The 19,054-nt window shown below is 54.9% G+C and overlaps 4 protein-coding genes across 4 annotated transcripts; 3 read left to right on the forward strand and 1 right to left on the reverse strand.

Moving 5' to 3' along the window:
- Positions 1–2,656: 2,656 nt before the first annotated feature.
- BROUX77_002061 (uncharacterized protein) lies at positions 2,657–3,622 on the forward strand (the record flags this gene model as incomplete). The annotated part of the gene is made up of 1 exon (XM_073746560.1): positions 2,657–3,622. One exon carries the CDS (start codon positions 2,657–2,659, stop codon positions 3,620–3,622), a length of 966 nt encoding a protein of 321 aa, XP_073607143.1.
- A 1,591-nt stretch (positions 3,623–5,213) lies between these two features.
- BROUX77_002062 (uncharacterized protein) lies at positions 5,214–10,353 on the reverse strand (the record flags this gene model as incomplete). Its single annotated transcript, XM_073746561.1, has 2 exons — positions 5,214–8,820; positions 8,987–10,353. 2 exons carry the CDS (start codon positions 10,351–10,353, stop codon positions 5,214–5,216), a joined length of 4,974 nt encoding a protein of 1,657 aa, XP_073607144.1.
- Positions 10,354–13,945: 3,592 nt separating this feature from the next.
- Positions 13,946–17,284, forward strand: BROUX77_002063 (uncharacterized protein; the record flags this gene model as incomplete). The annotated part of the gene is made up of 1 exon (XM_073746562.1): positions 13,946–17,284. The coding sequence occupies one exon, from the start codon at positions 13,946–13,948 to the stop codon at positions 17,282–17,284; it is 3,339 nt and encodes a 1,112-aa protein (XP_073607145.1).
- A 610-nt stretch (positions 17,285–17,894) lies between these two features.
- Positions 17,895–18,407, forward strand: BROUX77_002064 (uncharacterized protein; the record flags this gene model as incomplete). Its single annotated transcript, XM_073746563.1, has 1 exon — positions 17,895–18,407. One exon carries the CDS (start codon positions 17,895–17,897, stop codon positions 18,405–18,407), a length of 513 nt encoding a protein of 170 aa, XP_073607146.1.
- Positions 18,408–19,054: the final 647 nt, after the last annotated feature.

Raw genomic sequence — 19,054 nt, forward strand, 5'->3', positions numbered from 1 at the left:
GGTCGCGAATCCTTTAGGGTTGACTGGATGCAACAACAGTTAGTCAACTACTAAGTAAGCAAAAGTTTGTAGTTACTTTTTTGGCAAACATTCGGGTGATTGTAGATCCAACGACTGTATTACAGAGCTCGGGGGGGGGGCGTAAAAAATTCAAACATGGCAAATCTAAAGTCTACAGGAGAGTTCCATAGTTGGCCAGGGTTATCATATTTTCGTAGCCCTAATTTACACATGAGGTATCTCGAGAAGACTTTATCAAGAGTAAACCACAAACAAAAACGACGACACCTCTGAGGAAGCACATTGAATTTATTTTTAAATTTGTATACGATATATTGCGGATGTATTACGAGTGCAAACCCTTGAATCCACTAACTTAGGGTTACCTCACATTTCCATCAAAGTCGTCTCCAATATCGTGACAAAACTTCAACTCACGTCTGACACGGGACAAATGCATGTGCCATCATCATCTCCTTGTAAGTTTTGCCCACCACCTCCATCGTGACACGGTAACGGACATCACCTGTCATCAGCATAAAAGTATCAGCAATTACCTCTTATTCTAGTAATGGAAGCTTTGCCTTCCGCAGCAGAAGACCTATGGGCTACCTCTTAGACTGAGGTCTGATCACGAGGATTTTGGATATAAAGAATGGCTCTTTCTCTCTATCTGGTGTATGTAACTATAGGCTTGTAAGTCATCGATCATCGTTCTTTCATCTTGGGATAATTGATTCAATATCTCTATCTAACTCTTTGAACTTGTGACGGTCCAGAAACATCTTCTGTGAAGAACAGTGAGTCCTCCAATATACACTGACATTTACTGATAGTGGCTTGGAGAAAATAGTTGCCCTCTGGCGTATCGGCGTATACTAATATTTTTTCACCATCTTTTCTGAATTAATAATTCAAGATCCGTCTCGCCTCTCTTCACTATTAAAAAATCAATGCTTTTTTTTCTTGGGCATGTATATGTCAGAATATCACTCCATGGTTGTAAGGTATATGTACAGGGCTACGGTCACGTGATTTCATTCCGGTGCTAACCCTGATGCTACCCTACTTTGTACCTGTATATAGCTATCACGATGGATGGAATGAGGCTGGAGAAGGAGAAGAAAAGAAAAACCACGACTGAACCAACTGACTCCATGACCATTATCTTGCACCTAGCACCGTACGACGTATATTCCGTATTTTGCCACGCAAGTAGGACAGGAGTTGTGATAATAATGACTTGATTATTTCTTCTAGTCTGAGTTTGCCTCCCTGAGAGGGGGTGTCTCTGATTCTGTCTACGTAGGAGTGTCGTGTGTGTGGGTTCGGGCGTACGACACGTGGCTGTGGTGTTTAGGGATAGGGTTATACCACAACAGGAGTCAACGCACAGTATATCCCTGCCTTTTCTTTTCGGACGAAAACGCATGCCGAGAGAAAACATGTCCGGCTCACGGTGGACGGTTTAAGGCGATTCATGTAGCCCGGTCATGTTAAAAAAAGCCAAGTCGAGTCAAGAAAGCAAGCGTATGTCGTATGTGCCAGCTACGGAAAAGCCCGAGTTACTTATGGCATGCATCTACTCATCTATACCACCTGAATTATAAGGACGAACTTGCAGTTGTTTTTGTATCACCCCGTCTTTTCCACCTCGATCCTGGAACCTTTAATTAATCGGCAAACCCATCATTCACCATTATAGTTATATTAAGCGCCATAAGTACCTGTTCCAATCTTATCAGTGTTTAATAGGAGGACTCACTGTTGTCCTGTACGGAGAAGTATCCGGAACGTCACAAGTTCAAAGAGTTCAATGAAAGAGAATGTATTCAATGAAGGGGAAGAAAGGCGAACGATGATCGATGCCTTCTATTCTAGATACTATGGAAGAGAGGGAGAGAGCAGCCCTTTTATGCCCAGCAGTCCATTGATGTCTTGTGCTAGAAGCAGAGTCTAGTCCGAGCAAGAAAAGGAGAAGTACGGCCTTTTGTCGCTCAGCTTCCACTAGGTTGGGAACTTTTACAATAGCGTTCCTCTTGTGGCGATTTGTGATGTTAGAACGTGAACGAGTTGAAGGCAATTCCGATGTAGTCAGAGGAGCACAACCCTAAGATGCTTCTATTTGTAGGGTTGGCATGCTGACAATATCAACAAATCTTGAAATCTCTTAAAAACTACCGGAGAAGCTCGGTCGGACGATGATGTTTTTTATGCAGAAGCTTTCTGAGTAGTCCGTAGAGTGCGCTCGATATAATAAATGTGGGACTAAGTTGCCGAATGATCGCCAACATCCACTGGGACTAGGATCTACATATGCATTTAAGGTTATGTACCGATAAGACTATTCCCAAACTCACGTATACGACTATTACACGCAGTGATGTAATCAATAATACTTCGATTTGAGGAAGCCAAAAAAAAACCTTGATGAGCCATGAACCATACATGTTCCATTTTTATAGAACTGCTTTACGTGAGCCTCACGACCAGTCTAACAGCCGCGTATTAATACAGCCGCGTACCACCCTTCTTTAAATCTCCAAAAGTTCTTTCTTTCCACTCACTTCTCTTCCATCATCTCACTGGGGTCATTGACTTGGTATTCGTCTACATCTTTGTTTTTCTCCCTGAGTTTCCTACCTCCCCCTTCAATATGCTGTTGTCCTTTCTCTTTATTCTCGTCTCAGCTACTGCAAGTCAGGCGGGCAAGTTCAAAGGCGTTTCCTCTGACTACAGCTTTGATCTCGCCGGAGCTTCCAACCCAGATTGGATGTCCAAGCTGCCTGATGACGCTTCCCTACCATCTCTCTCTATTCCTGGCACCCACAATTCCATGGGTGACATGTATGGCGACAGCTTCTTTAGATTTCAAAACACTGAATTGGAAACTCAACTTGAGGCTGGCATTCGATATCTAGACTTCAGTGTTCGCGTGAAGTACGACATACTTGAAATCTCTCACGCTAGTTTCCTGTGTGACGTGGGCCTGGGCGGTGCTCTGGATGTTATTTTTGAGTTTCTTGACGAGAACCCCAGCGAGACCGTCATTCTACGTCTTCGCAAAGGATATCTGAGATCTGGCGATGATGAAACTTTCGAAAAGACCATGGAAAAGTACTTGGGCACCAGTGGCTACCTTGTAAGTGGAGTTGGAGAATATGTCTACTACGATAGAGATGGTATTTTGTCTATCCCAAACCTAGGTCAGCTTCGCGGCAAGGTGCTCATCCTGCAAGACTTCCAAACCAAGACTCCTGGCCGTTTTGGTATCCCCTGGAAATCCGACTCCCTTGCAGTGACCGACCGGAAGCTAGCAATAGGGGGAGCTGGGTTGTCCCTCAAGTGGCTTGGTGTTCAGTCAAGTCTACAGGCGGCTCATAAGGAAACGGCGAACAAGCTTCACATTACACACACGAGTGTAAGTCTTGGTTATACCCCTGCCAAGGCTGCCGGTGGTAAGAAGACCAACAAAGACGGTATGAATGATCGTCTTGGAAAGTACTTGGATGATGGAAAGATCGGTCGCGTTGGTATCGTTGCCATGGACTTCCCAGGCAAACAGCTTGTCGATCAGATCATCAGACTCAACGATTTCTTCTACCCACCGACATCTCCATAGTTCAATCTTGCCTCATACTTTATTATCTAACAACTGAATTCATACCATTGAAGATCTCGCATCTAACAACCCATTACGATGAGACGAGGTCTTTTCAAGAATTTTAACCTTGTAGAAAAGTGTAGCTAGAGTCTTACCCTCTTCTGTCGGTAGCTGCACTTTTTTAGCTACTTATAGATTCAATTTGTCTTGGTAATGAGTATATACACCGTGGTTGTATTCAAAAATATGTATATGGACCTTGGAAAAGTAGTGACAACTCTACGCAGAATATTTTTACTTCGAACTAACACGGATTTTGGGGGGAGGGCGAATAAATTAGTAAATCGTTACTCTTTCCCTATCTACTCCTATTCTCTTCTATGCCCGAAGCCTTGCCTTTTATTCCTATGTCGTGAGACGTTGTGGGTCCTTACGGCACGTGATCATATGTCATGTGCTACCCTTGTACCCTTATCCAAACTCAACAACGGAAACAAAGACACATTGTTTAGGGTGGCCCCTGCACGTCAAAATTGGGGGCCATATTTGTTGGTAGGGAACTATTATTGTTGTTTTTTTTTGGGGGGTGAGGGCGAATATGTCAGTGAATCGTTACTTCTCTTCTCTTGTTCTCCCTAGGTTCTATGTTCTCCCTCTCCCTGCCTTTGTATCCCAGGTCGTGGGAACTGTGGGTCTCTATGTGCACGTGCCCTGGGGTCACGTGTCATCATGTACCCTGGTTGTACCCTTACACTAACTCAACAGTTTTTTTATTATTATTGTTACGTTTAACGTCTGTCTGTGGGTCACGTGGGTCCGACCCTATTGGATCGTTAGACGTCGAGACACCCTAGGGTCCTCAAAAATCCCTCCAAGATGAAAATCCGGAAAACAAAGGAAAAGTTATTTGGTACATCTACCCCGGGAAAAGAGGAAAAACCGGTCGGAACTGGGGAGCGGAAGGGGACTCGAGCAGCGCTACCCTGGCTCAGCTTTCTCTCCTACCGTCCGCCAAAACAAGGCTACAGGCTACAGGCTACGGGCAAATATCTACGAAGAATTTTGTTTCCTCGACAAACCTGCGGAAGTCATGTGCGCCCTGCTTTGTGGTTAGGGCATCGTCGGTCGTCGAGTGCATGGGCCTCCTGGCGAAGACCTTCGACAGACGTTTGCCTTTCCAACAGAAGAAGAAGTGGAGGGGGTCTTTGCGTTTCCCACATGAGCAAGTGGCTTTGAAGTTGGCGTGGTTCATACGCTCGTGGAATTCTTCAAAGTCCCCGTGGTGGGAACGAGCAGCGAGCAGCCAGCCAAGAGTCCTTCTGGGCATTGTTAGTTCGAATGGGGCCTTCGGGGCCGCCATGAGCCCGAGGTCCTTATATGACGTGGGGGCTGATACAGCCCACCATTCTGCATACGCAACGCGTAGCCTTTCGGGTGCCACACGGTGGTAGGGAACTATCGCCGTCTATTTATTTATTTATTTATTTATTTATTTTTAGAGTCTAGCGGGGGAGCACGTGACTCCCGCCCATCCCAGTGAGGACATGCAGACTAAGGCTAGCTTGAAACAAAAACTGTCGCTATGACAGCGCGTGGCGCAATGCCAGGGTTAGGCTGGTGAGGCCCGCGGAAGGGATGGTGGGCGCTGTACAGCGGCTGTCCCACCGGAGGTGTAGTAGAGGGGACACAGGTCCTGAAGAAACTGTGTCTTGTGGAGCAGGGCGGAGAGGCGGGCCGCTCCCGTAGGGGTACCGAGCACGAAGGCTAGGGTCCCGAGGCCACGGGGGCGTCCGAGGGTTGCGAGCCGTTCCCTCACGGTGGGGCACGCAGCGAAATGGGTAGAGGCCTTGGGACGGCCACAGGCGCAGTAAAGCGCCGCTCCGGTGTGCTCAAACCGTTCGTGGTATGACATGAAGTCACCATGGTCGGTCCGGCATTGGATCAAGAAGCCGAGGTGGCGTTTTGGGAGTTGGAGCTCCTTGGGGGGCCCTTTGGGCCAGGGGATCTTCAATTTGTGGTAGGAGGCAGGTGCCGTCTTCTGCCACCACTTCGAAACCTCTTCAAAGAAACGTCGTCTAGTGGCTGCTTTGGCCCCTGCAACTGTTGCCACAAGCCTGGCGGGCGTTTCCCGGCAGGCCGCCTTGGCGAGCACATCGGCACGCTCGTTGCCCTCGATGCCGACATGGCCGGGGCACCACAGTACCCGGACCCTCCCAGGTCGGGCGATGGTGCTGGCGGTCCGGGCAGGCCAGGACGCGGCGAGTTCTCGGAACTCAAGGATTTCCCTCTGAGAGGTCAGAGTCGGGGTGGAGTCAAGCAAAGACTCCGAGGCCTTCTGATTGTCCAGTATCACGTGAACATCGGTAGCGAGGCGGGTGCATGGAGATGCTAACGCCGCCTTCAGGCCTAAGAGGGCGCCCGCGACCTCCGCGTCGTAGACCTCGTGGTACCTGCCCAGAGGAGCGGTCTTCTCAGCCAGGGCTTGGCCAAGCTGAGTGACGTGCGCGCCGGCGCCTGCAGAGCCGTCTGCCTGCTTGGACCCGTCGGAGTATACGACGATGTCGTATGGTGGGATGGCGGCAACCAGCTTTTCGAAGGCCTCCTTTGACATCTCACTTCTCGTGAGGCGTGGAGGCGGGGGTGCGTATGAGTACGGGAGAAGAACTCGTCGCGGGATGGGTGGTGTTAGGGCACTCTTAGCCCGAAGGTCGGAGGACCCGTTTCGCGGGCCCGCGCTTGCCATGCGCCGGGCGCACGGGTGGCGGACATCAGCTGCTGCCAGGCGAATTGCTGAGCGGGCTCTCAGCTCCTCTAAGAGTAGCTTGGCCGGTTTCAGCCCGGCCTCCCTCAGGAGCGCCGGGACCGGGGTAGTGCGGTACACCGGGAGAATGGACTTGGCGGTGGCCTTGAGGGCTCTCTCGACCAACCCCACCAGGTGTGCCGAGCGGGTGGAGACGGTTCGCCCTGCACGGGTAATAGTGTCTCCTCGCCACCAGACCTCAGCTCCGTAGAGCAAGACGGGTAGTGCGGCTGCCAGAGCCGCGGAGCGTAGAAGGTTGGTGGGGCATCCACGAACAGTGTTCCCAAACCCACGAGTGTGTGCCGCGACTTTCGTCGCCTTGGCCGCCCAGTGTTGCACGTGGGTTTTGAAGCTCAACTTGGTATCTAGGAACATACCTAGCCATCTTGTTGAGTCGTTGGCAGCATGACTTGCCCCATCGATCTCGATCGGAGGGGGCCTTTGCTGGGTGCGATGGAAGTACTGGAACTCTGTCTTGTTGTCGGCGAGAGTTAGGCCATTGTCGCGGCACCATTGTCTTGCCTGGCTGACACGCTCGGCAGCGAGGCGGGCTGATTCCTCTAGGGTCTTGGCAGAGCAGAGGAAGCCGATGTCATCCACGTACCCAAAACTAGCTGGGATGACATTGAGAAGAGGCTCCAGGTAGAGCAGGAACAGAATTGGAGAGGCGGGGGACCCTTGAGGGAGACCGTGCGGGATGGGGCGGAACTCGGTGAGGTGGTCGTCGAGGCGGAAGCGAGCAAACCTCCCGGACGCAAACGTCGCTGCCCATCGGACCAGAGGGTCGGGCCAGCCTTGCTCGCGCATGCGGACCGCCAGGCGGCCCGGTTGGACGCTATCGAAGGCACCCTCGACGTCGACAGTGGCTAGAGTGCACACGTTCTTCATGGCCCATGCGTCTTTGACGTCATGAACCAGGCATTCCACCAGGTCGGTGGCCGCGCGCCCAGGCAAGGCACCGAAGTGCTCTGGTGCGGTGACTCTGGACTTTAGGGCCCATAAAGCGAGGCGTCTGGCGACCAACCTCTCAATGCCCTTCCCGAGGATGGGCAGTAGGGAGATGGGCCTCCAGTTCTTGGGGTCGGTCAGGTCATCCTTGTTGGGCTTGGGGATGACAATGACCTCGGCTTTGCGGAAGACTAGCGGGTGGTGGCCAAGGGACAGGCAGAGATTGGTCAGGCGGACAATCCATCTCCTCCACGGTACGACATTCCAGACGTGCTTGAGGACAGAGACGGATAGCCGGTCATGGCCGGGAGAGGTAGACCCAACCTCGATCATGTTGACCCGGACCTCCTGCTCGCTGGCCAGCATGGTCAACGGGATGGAGCGTCGAGGCGCCGTTGCGGTGGATTCAAAGGGGACGTCCGGTCCTCCTATGGGGCGGGCTAGCTTGGCCCGAAATAGTACCTCCGCCCTCTCGGCAGGGGTGCAGTGTGCCCGACCTTCCCAGATGAGGGAAGGGGGCGCAAACCGGCTTCCATATTTCCTCCAACCAATCAGCCTGTGTGCTTCGGTCACATGGGAAGTCTTTTCAATCCTGGAGCGGTCGAGGGCCCTCTTGGCCTTCCGAGCGGTGCGTTTCAGCTCTCGCCCAGCCTGAATTACCGCCTGGCAGTCTTCTAGGCGTTGTACAGCGAGGAAGTTTTTCCTTGCTTCCTTGCACGCGTCGTTCCACCAGTCCTTGCGCGGCACGCCGGCAGGAACAGGTGGGCAGATGTGGTGAAGAGCCGCCACCATGGCTTCGACACCAGCCGCCGCGGCTGCATCGAGGCGGGCGGCATCTACGCCGTCAAGGGAAGGGGATTCAGCGCGCGCCAAGGCGGCCTCCAGAAGCACTCCGTCGCCGTCCTTCAATTTGGGGAACGCGAGAGTGGGTCGTCTAGAATGTGGCGACAGTTGGATGTCGCAGCGGATGGACTCATGGTCCGAGGTAGTGTGGGCATCCGGCAGGATCATGGCTGTAGCTCCTGGAATGTTTGTCAGTACGAGGTTAAGGACATGACCCCGGTTGTGGGTGGGTTGCCCATAAGGAAGGGCAAGGCGGAGAGAGTTAGTCTCTAGCCGCTCAACAAAGAGCGACGCTCCAGAGGAGCGTGAGACGTTGGGTTCCCAGGCTTCATGGTGGAGGTTGAAGTCACCGGCGAAAAGGGAGTTAGCTTTGACGGGCCTGTTGAGGAGGACGTTGAGGCTCTCGGGCATCAGGCCGCTGGGGGGTTGGTAGACGTTGACTATCTCAATCTCGGGAGAGCAGTGAAGGGTGAGAGAGAGAATGTCGAAAGAAGGGCCCATGTCGTTTTGTACGGGGCGGAGCGCCGAAGCGCGCCGCACGTAGGTCAACACACGGGGGCGGGTCTCAGTCCAATCCTGAGAGGGGGCGAACGTGAGGTAGGCAGGATGACTTTTGGTCAACCGCCTGCCCCCAGCCCGCGAGGTCCACGGTTCCTGGACCAGCACTACATCATACTTGCCCTCGTGGGCTGTATGAAGGAGGATGTCGTGCGCGGGTCCGCCGCGTCCTACGTTCGCTTGGAGCGACTGTAAGCGGGGCGGGGGAGCTCGTCGGAAGTGCTGTGACTTACGCATTTCGGCTAGCGTTGGGGTTCTCGGCCATGTCGACATCAAAGTCGCCAAGGACGGCGAAGGAGTTCTGGGAACTCGCGGGTTGGGTGGGGGCGGGGGTGGGAGCGGTGGCTCCAGTGGTGGCGCTCGTGCTGGCTGGGGAGGATCCGGAAGCCTCCGCCGCCGCCTTGGCAGCAGCATCGGCTTTGCTGGCATCCTTAGCCCGTTTGCGGTTGTCCTGTTTGGTCGCCAGGACAGTCTCTTCGGAGGGGAAAAGCACCTGGCCCTTGAACGCTCTCGGTCTCAAGGGGCAGGTGGAGCTGGTGGCGGGGTGGTCGCCCAGGCAGTTCAGGCACCGGGTCGGACCCACGCACTCGCCTTGGTGGGCGGACGCGCCGCATTTGGCACAGCGCTCCTGTTGGCGGCAGCTGGAGGTGCGGTGGAAGCCGAAGCAGGCCGCGCACTGGTAGATCCGCGGGTTGCGGACGTACTTGCGTGACGGAGCGCTGCTGGCGATCCTGAAGTTGGTCACCTCCTTGTCAAAGAAGATGACTGCGGTGCGGGAAGGGGCAAACTCCCCCTCGTGCTTAGACCAAGTGACCTTTGTCGGTACGACGCCGGTCTGGTCGCGGGCGATAGCCTTGGCCATCTCGAGAGTGGTAGGGGCTGTGCCCACTACGCCGTCGAAGAGGACCCTCGGGACACGCTTGACAACGTACCCGACCTGGTCCACGATGGGGGTCAGAGTCCCCGAAACCTTCGCCCTGATGGCATCGGTGTGCTTGGCAATGCTCGCGGCATCCTTCTCAGTAGCAGCGGCGATGACGAAGCCGTCGCCGGCGCGGTAGACGCCCTTAACGGCATCGGGGAGATCGGGTGCCGTCTCGCGGACGGCACGCGCCACGACGGTGGTGTCGGCGTGTAGGAGCGGAGAGGTAGGGGGAAGGCGGAGAGTGAAGCGGGGAAGCTTCGGGCCGGCCTGCTTGGGGGGAGGTGTGGTGCGGGTCGTGGCCTTATGGCCAGGGGGAGAAGAGGAGGTGGCGGCCGTGCCTGAAGTCGGGGCCTTAGCGGCAATCTGCGCGATGGTCGGTTTCAGGGGGAGGGCGTGGTTCTGAGGCCCCGAGGGGCTCTCCTTCTGGCGCTTCGGCGCCGCGAATAGATCTTTAGCATTGACTGTCTTGCCAATGGCTAGGGCGTAGAGGAGGACCTCCGTGGTTTCTTCAGCCGATTGGCGGATTCTCTCATCCGCTCGGGCTGTGATGGGCGAGATGGCCGCGTAGAGCTCCTCCGCCAGTTTTTTACGCGCGGACGCGAGTTGTTCGGCATTCGCGAACTCAGCAGCAACCCGCTCTGGGAGCGGGAGGGTCTTTGAGGCCTTGCCGGGCATAGCGTGGGCCTGTTCGGGCGCGGCGGGTGTCGCGTCGGAGATGGTAATGTGTTCAAAAGGTGTGAAAAGCGAGGGTTAAATTAGGGTTACAGCCCAGCTTGAGGGATGTAAAGGGGAAGGTTGTATCGCCGTCTAACTAGTGTCCTATGCCATAGGTCGCATCATTAACTCACGTGACTTCAATGTCATATGTTAGACCTTGGGATTTCATGTGTAAGGTGGCGAACTTCAGATCACATAGTCTGTGAACAACCTTTTCCCGCTCGGGCGGGGAAAAGGATACCTGCACGACAAATCTGATGGGCATATAATGCACAGGGTTTTCCTTTCCTTTGTGGTAGAATCGAAGATAGAACATAATCACGATAACGTCTTTGCTCTCAACCTTTCAGTCAATCCAGATCTCCTTCATACAGTCATAGTTTAATAATATTCCTATTTTTATATACCCGGTAACTTGTACATTTGTGAGATCTGGAGATCTGTATTCATGTAATAGTTACGGCTATGCTAAGATCTGTTTGGATGGAGATGCCCAAGAAAACCCTCCAGAGTATAAGAATTCGCAAAAATGGAAGCCAAAGTCTTGCAAATCCGCGCACGGTGGTTCAGTGTCGATATATAAAGAGTTTGGGCTTACATCCGGGTTTGATTTGAAAGTATTTATTATGTCACCGAGAAATGTGTCATCTTATATCCGGATCAGGGCGTTACATAACAAGACGCTGTTCTCGCCTTCGGATCCAGATATTCAATTCCCTCGGCTTATCATCTTTCTCTTAATAATGATTTATTCCATACCTTATTCCAACCTTTTGAACAACCTCATGGTGAATGGCCACGAAGGGTCGTTCTGTGAGCCTTTCCTTCATCTTTACAAGGCGACCAGTTATAATGCTGTTTAAGACTGAGGTACTGCGCATAATTGGCTTGGGCCAGGCTATAAACCCAAGGAAGCTCAGCTCAAGCCAAAGCTATACGATACTCGTATATACAATACGTAGCTGGGCTAGGCCTAGGCAGTTTGCCAACTTCAACTTCTCAGGGTGTTTCCAAGTTGCTGCTGAATTGGCATTTTGCCCTGAATACGGCGATCTATGATCTCGTCCGCTTTCCGGTTTCCGAACAAATCTCAGTTTCGTCCTGCGGATGGCTCTCGAGTGTACTTGTTACAGGGTTTTGATTGATTGTTTTGGTTTCATTTTTAACCTTTACCTACTCTTATTTCGCAGCAATACGACGCCATATTCCGGACGGCAACAGTCGGATAATGTGACCTTCCAAGCAACTCTCGGGCCTTGTTAGAAGCCTGACTTTGTTGTTGTTGTTTATTTTTACGCCGTATGTCAGGGTTCACTGGTCGAGTGGGCCTCACAGGCGGCTATTCCACCTGTGAGAAGAGTATAACTATGAAAAGAGCAGGTCTACACCTGAACGAAGAGAAAAAAAAAACTGGAACACGGAGACTCGCAGCCTCCAGATCGACCCTAAAGTCACCCCGATGGTCCCAGGAAAAACAAAAGAAAAAAGAAAAGAAGTTGATGGACTGTCTGAACCTTCAAAGGGACAGTACCGAGTTGTGAAGAGGGATTTACGAGTTGTTGGGTGTGGCGGCGATGAAGGGCCGGCGATCGCGAGGGGGTGTCGTGAAAAGGGGGTGAGTCGACGGCGAGGAAATCCCTCCGAGTTAGGAGAAAGCGGACTCGGGCTTCGCAGCTCGTTATCGCGTTGAAGAGACGAGAATGGCGGCAACATTGGGATGGTGTTGCTGTCCTCGTGAGACCCTCAGCAAAGGCTCGAGGGGGGGAGGCCGACCTCAAAGGTACCCCCCCCCCGAGGGTTGTAGGAGGGAAGGTTGGTTTGTTAGAAGCCTGATTTGATTTGATTTGAGTTTATTCTTTTACGTCTACCTACTGTTATTTCGCAGCAATACGACGGCATATTCCGGACGGAAACAGTCGCATGATGTCATCTTCCAAACTACTCCCGGGCGGTCAGCGATTGCAGGTTCGCAAAGACTTGAAGCATCCCCTGTGACTTTTGAGGGTCCGGCGTAGAAGCCAGGAGGACTCTCCGTCCAACGCGGCCCGAGGGCACTTTGTTAGAAGCCTAATTTGATTTTATTCTTTGACGTTGTTAGAAGCCGCTTTCGGACAACCGCAGCCCTACACGCCATGCAAGCAGCCCACGAGCTACCGCAAGAGACGACCGGCGACCTTTACCTGTGTCTTGATAACAGGGGCATTGTGAACCGTCTGAATGCAGAAGAGGGCGACCTGGGGACATCCCAAACAGCCATCGACGAGACAAGACGACTCTTGGCAAGCTGGAAGCTGAGACAGGGCGGGCTCTTTGCGCCAAAGGCAAGAGTCAGATGGGTACCGGACCACAAGAACATCACCGGCAATGAAAGAGCCGGCCGGTTAGCCAGAGGGGTTGCTGGGACTGAAGTCGGCAGACTCGAGATGTCGCTCTCCAGGGCAAAACGGTGGTGCCGAGAGCAGGCCGCCACAGAGTTCAAGACGTGGTGGGGGGCGCAGAACGGGCCTTCCCATATAGACAAGCCAGAGCCCGTCGAACCCTGGAAGTTTAAGGACTACAGGGAACACGACCGACTCGATATTGGCACATTGATGGCAGCAATTTCTGGACACGGCGACTTTGCCACGTACCACCAGATGTTCGAGCACACCGGGGCCGCTCACAATTGTCCGAGATGTGGACAGGAGAAGACCCCGTGGCACCCGTGGACTTGTGGCTCGATCCCACAGAGGCTACGGCTGACGGAGAGACTCGTTAAAAAGCTTCTCCCTACAGTCAAAGGACGCAAGCAGCTCCTCAAGAAGTTGAAGAGGGTGAGAGGAATGACCAGCTGCGATGGTGTTTGGCGTGGTGTGATTTTGAATTTCTGTTCTGTCTTTGGGTGCTTTCTTTCGTGTATTACTTGCTTCTTTTTCTTGTTTTGTTTTCTGATTCCTTTTTTTATCTGTTGTTTTTTTTTCATTATCACAGTCTTCATGTATCCCCCCTGATGTATCCTGCGCCAGGAGGTGCTTATCACCACAGGGGATCCCGAGTCGGCGTCTACAGTTTCTTCGGAGCCGGGAGACTACGGTCACCAAGGCAGTCTGAATCGAAAGATCCCGGCAGTCGGTTATGCCGCTGCCAAGTTGCCAGGACCTGCCTGGTCATCTTATGAGTGTTTGACGAACACTTCGAATGATGTAAAATAGATGAAATGAAATGAAATAAGAAAAGCCGATTTTTGATTTTATTCTTTTACGTGATGAAGTGAAAAAAGCCACTTTTGGAACTCTCTATATAGGCAGGAATCACAGTCTCATATTTCAAGAAACAAGGCAACTTGCCTGAGTGGTTAAAGGGTATGACTCGAATGAACTTGTTCATCTGAGCTATCATATGACTTCGGTCGCGTAGGTTCGAATCCTGCAGTTGTCGCTAACCTTTTGCACCCGAGACCAACTGACCAAGTCTGTTTTGTTTTGGTTTTTTTTCCTATACACAGACGGCTCGAAGCTGAGTCCGAACAGGGTTGGCGCCGGGACGGCGCCCGTGATCCGAGGCATGCTCGATGGCGTTGACGACCGCAGGGCGCTCACCAACATTTTCCTCCATTCTCATTGCTGTCTTCGGCACTTTTTGTCACGGGCGCGAGCGTCGACCTCCGAGAGGAACTCACCTGCGGCAGCGACCATTTCCCGCTCCTGGTGACCCTTCCTCTGCACGGCCACGCGCCGGCGCCGGCTCCACCCGGCAGGTTCCTTATGGACAAGCTAGACAAGGAGAGGTTCGATGCCGCGTGCAAGGCCGGCGCGACCCGCCTAGACTCCCTTGTCGCGGAGTACCGCAGGGCAGGCACATAGACGAGTTTGCGCGACTCCTGCAAAACGTCATTCTGGACGCGCTAATTGCCTCGACCCCAAGGTCCGAAGGAAAAGCCAAAAGCTTTCCCTGGTGGAACGACGAATGTCGGGAAGCCAGCGCCGACCAGAGGGCAGCTCGGGCCCGCGTGAAGCACGCCGGCTCGCCCACGGAGGAACAGGAGGCTAGGGCCGTCCGCCGCGAAGCCAAAAAACGCCTGAGGTCTGCTCTCAGGAGTGCAGCCCGGGCCTTCTACGACGACCTCCTCGCCAACGTCGCGCGGTCCCGAGACATCTTCCGGATGGTCAAATGGAGGACGAAAGCGCCGAACCGGCACTCCCCTGCCCTGGCCCCGTCCGAAGGCGCGGAAGCCACAGTGCAGGACACCACGGAGAAGATCGCCCTCCTTCGCAGGGTGCACATGCCTTCCGACCGCCCAGGCGACGTCGACCCGCCACACATCGCTCTAGATGAGCAAAGACGGACCCGCATCACCAACGGGGAGTTGGAGGCTGCGCTCCGAAGCCCGCGCAACACCGCACCGGGCCCAGACGGCCTGACCAACAACGTCTTGAAACTCGCGTGGCCTGTTTTACAGAGGCAGATCATGCATCTGTTCAACGCGAGCCTTTCCTGGGGCCACCACGCCGCCTCTTTCAAAGAAGCCAAGGTGATCGCCCTCGCCAAACCGAATAAGAAGGACCGTTCTTCGCCGCGGGCCTACCGACTGATCTCCCTCCTCCCGACTCTGGCCAAGTGCCTAGAGAGGATCATCGCCCGCCGGCTCTCTCACTGGGCGCTGGAAGCTGGTCACATCGGGGAGAACTACGCTGGCGCGGTCCCCGGACGCAGCGCGGAAGACATGTGCCTGCGTCTGGCACACTCTCTAGAGTTCTACGCCGACGGCAAGTCAGAATCCTCAGTGCTCACCTTTGACATAAAGGGGGCGTTCGATGCGGTTCAGCCCAACCGGATGGTGAAGAGATTGGTGGAGCTTGGTTGTCCCGCCGAGACTTGCCGCTGGGTGGCATCCTTCTTGTCCGGGCGCACGGCGTCGCTATCTCTCGACGGCGTGGCCGACCCTCTCCAGCCTACAGGCGGCAGCCTGCCCCAGGGCTCGCCCATATCCCCCATCCTGTTCATGCTGTATATGGCTCCGCTGTTCAGGATGAATCTCCCCAGCTCTCTCCGCGGATACGCCGACGATGGCTGCTTGGTCCACTCTAGCTTGTCCTTGGAGGAGAATTGCACCGCCCTTTCTCGCTCGTTGGAACTGGTGAACAGTTGGTGCACAGAGAACGGCATGGCGCTAGACCTCGCCAAGTCTGACCTCCTGCACGTGACGCGCAAGCGCCACGGCCTAAACCCGAGCGCGCGTCTCCCGGACGGTTCCACACTCCAACCGGTGGACCCTCGCGGGACTCTGCGCTGGCTGGGCGTGTTGTGGTCCCGCAACCTGTCGTTCCTGCCGCACATCCGCGACGTAGCCCAGAGGACGGCGCCCGTGATCCGAGGCATCCAGATCCTGTCCGGTTGTTGGAAGGGCGCGCCGATTAGGGGGGCTCTCACGGCCGTCCGCGCCTGCGTGGTCACGAAACTGACATACGCGGCGGCCACGTGGTGGCGCCCTGGCCCCTCGCCAACCAAGCCTTCCCGGGGCCTTCTCGGGGCTGCCCACATCCTGGACCGCACGGTCAGGAGGGGACTACGTGCAGCGCTGCCCTTATATTGCACGACGCCATGTGCGATCTTCAACCTGGCATCGGGGTTCCCCCCCATGAGCTGCGTCCTCGACCACCTCCTGGCCTCGGCCGGCATCAGGGCATCTCTAGCCCCGGCAAACCACCCCTTAGGGTTCGGAGACACCGATGGTGGCAAGCTGGGTACGCTCAAGAGGCTACTCCCGCACAGGATTGCCACGAGCCTCCCTGCTAGGTGCAAGGGAGTGCTCCCGACAACCCGCCCCCCGCTGCAAGGCGACAAGGAGGCCGCAGCCGCGGCCCACCAGCTACTAGTCCGCTCCTCGGACCCCTCAGATCTCTGGATCTATACGGATGGATCCAAGCTGAGGGATGACAAGGTCGGCGCCGGCTGGGTGGTCATTCAGGACGGCAGGACCCTGTCCACGGGCAACTGCCCTGCCCCGTTCCGCGCCGAAGTCCATGACGCCGAGGTGCTGGCCATCGCCAAGGCCCTGGCAGAGGTCGACTCATGGGAGAAGCCACAGTGCCGCAAGGTCTGGATCTGCTCCGACAATCTCGCCGCAGTGAACCGGCTCACGTCTCGCTACGCCAAGCCGGGCACCTCCGAGCAGTATCTGAGGCGCGCCCAGATGATCTGCGCAAGCTGGATCAGACCGCACCCAGAGCGGCCACGACCAAGGCCCTGGCCCGACGGCCCACCCGAGGTAGAGGCTATTTGGGTCCCGGGCCACTCCGACATCGCGGGCAATGAGCTCGCAGATGAGCAAGCAAAGCTAGGGGCCAGGACAAACACCTGGCTGGACGGCATGTCGCTCTCCTGGGCCCGCCACTATTTCCGCTCCCGTCTCGACTCTGCTTTCCGCGCCTGGTGGGCAGAGGAGGGACGCGCCATCAGACCCCATCTGCACCGCCCAGTTGAACCCCCCAAGAAGGCTTGGTCAAGTCTCCTTGACGAGACAGATCGCAAGCTCGCCCGCGCAGTGCTGACTGCTCTGTCCGGCCATGGCGACTTTGCGGCCTACCATCGCCGCTTCGAACATGTGGACGCCGTGCTCTCCTGCCCCCTTTGCGGATCGGAGACCGCCCCAGAACATGTTTGGGTCTGCCCCCGGAACCCACAGCGGGTGTCCCGCAGCTTCTTCCAGAAGTTGATAGGCACCAAGCGCGGGGCCACCTGGCTGGCCGCCAAGGCAGCTAAAGCACCCACTGTGCTGCTCGCCCACCGCCGTGCGAGGACTGAGGTGCACCCACAGGCCGCCGACCCTCCCGCTCGCTCCCCGTCGAGCCTACCACCGCCCGCCCCTCCACCTCCCAGTGCGGGGGCTCCCCCGGGCCTCTCGGCTTAGCGCGCGCTGCCACTCTCGTCTGTTTGCTCGTTCTCCCTTTCTCTCTCTACTTCTTGTCTTTCCTTTGTTACTTTTCTTTTGCCATGTTCTATCTTTCTTTTGGGTTTGGTCTTCTACAGGGTAAAGGCCGAGGCTTGGGGTCTTGTTTGGGGCCTTACAAGCGAAGGACAGCCATTGCGCTGGGCGGTCGAGGGACCCTCCGTCATTATACTTCGTGCTGTGGAGATTTTCTGTATGCATGATTCTGGGTTTTTGGTTCTTTAGCTTCTGTATGTATTTCTTGGTACTAGTTTTAGTCCCCTGTCGTATGTCGAGAATACCTCGCGAGTGGACAGGTAAAATAAAGACAATCAAATCAAAGGGTTGGCGCCGGCCGGGTCACCAACATTTTCCTCGATTTTCAGAGGCTGCCCGGGGCAGCTTAGCCTCTGGGGCCCATTGCGCGGACTGGTTACGTCCCGACGCCAACCATCCGCGGCCAAGACCGTGGCCAGATGGAGCCATTGAGGTGGAAGCGATCTGGGTTCCAGGCCACTCCGATGTCGTGGGCAACGAGCTCGCCGACAGACAAGCCAGGTGGGGTGCAGACATAATCACCACAAGGACTGGCATGTCACTCTCCTGGGCACGCAGTGAATTCCGCGCCCGGGTCACTACCGCATTTCGCGCCTGGTGGGAGGCAGAGGGTCGCAACTCCAGACCTCACCTGCGCCGCCCGGTGCAGGCCCCGAAGAAGGCTTGGACAAGTCTCCTTGACGAGACCGATCGCAACCTCGCCCGCGCGGTGCTGACAGCTTTGTCAGGACACGGCGGCTTTGCGGCCTATCACCGCCGTTTCGAGCACGAGGACGCCGTGCTCTCCTGTCCCCTCTGCGGAGCCGACACGAGCCCGGAGCACATCTGGGTTTGCCACCACAACCCACAGCGGGTGTCCAGCAGCTTCTTTCAGAAGTTGATCGGTACCAAGCGCGGAGCCTGCTGGCTGGCCGCCAAAGCAGCCAAAGCCCCCACGGCCCTGCTGGCTCACCGCCGCACGAGGCCGGACACGCAGGCGCAAGACGCGGCCCCTCCCGCGCTCCCTCTGCCATCTGGAGACGGCGTACCCTCGGGGTCTCCCCCTTAGCGCGTTTGCGCTGCCATCACCTCCCCTTTTCCTACTTGTTTCCCTCTTTATTTGTACTTCCCTTTGTTGTTTCCTTTGTTTTTGTTTTTATGTTTGGTCTGCATCAGCGGCGAGGCCAGGACTCTGGGCCAGGTTTGGGGCCACACAAACAAAGGACAGCCTCTGGGCTGGGCGGGTGGACACACTTTAGTCATTACACTTTGTGCGGGGGGTTTCTGTATGCATGGTTTGGATTTTAGGTTTCTGTTTCTGTATGTAATTTCTGGTACTACTTGTAGTCCCCTGTCGTATGCCGAGAATACCTCGCGAGTAGACAGGTAAATAAAGAATCAATCAATCAGATCAAAATCACTTTCAAATCAACCAATCAATAGACGGGTAAATAAGGAATCAATCAATCAATGAAATTCAAATAAATAGGAAATATCATTTCACGGGACATGTCTCACCTCAAGTCAACTCAGTTCCCATGATTCTGCGGCCAGAGAATACTCATTGATGCATGAAATATCGTCATAAAACATGAACCTATGATGGCAATGTTAGTGAAACTCCTGTGAACAGTCAAAAGTAGTAGCAGACTTATCCTCGGAGGTGAGGGGCCACCTATTCGCCGTGTCACTGGAGAATAGGTGGCCAGGGCTACC

Source organism: Berkeleyomyces rouxiae (genome assembly GCF_048999995.1).
Source record: "Berkeleyomyces rouxiae strain 22BRR77 chromosome Unknown BrBRR77_ptg000002l, whole genome shotgun sequence".
Classification (NCBI taxonomy): Eukaryota; Fungi; Ascomycota; class Sordariomycetes; order Microascales; family Ceratocystidaceae; genus Berkeleyomyces; species Berkeleyomyces rouxiae.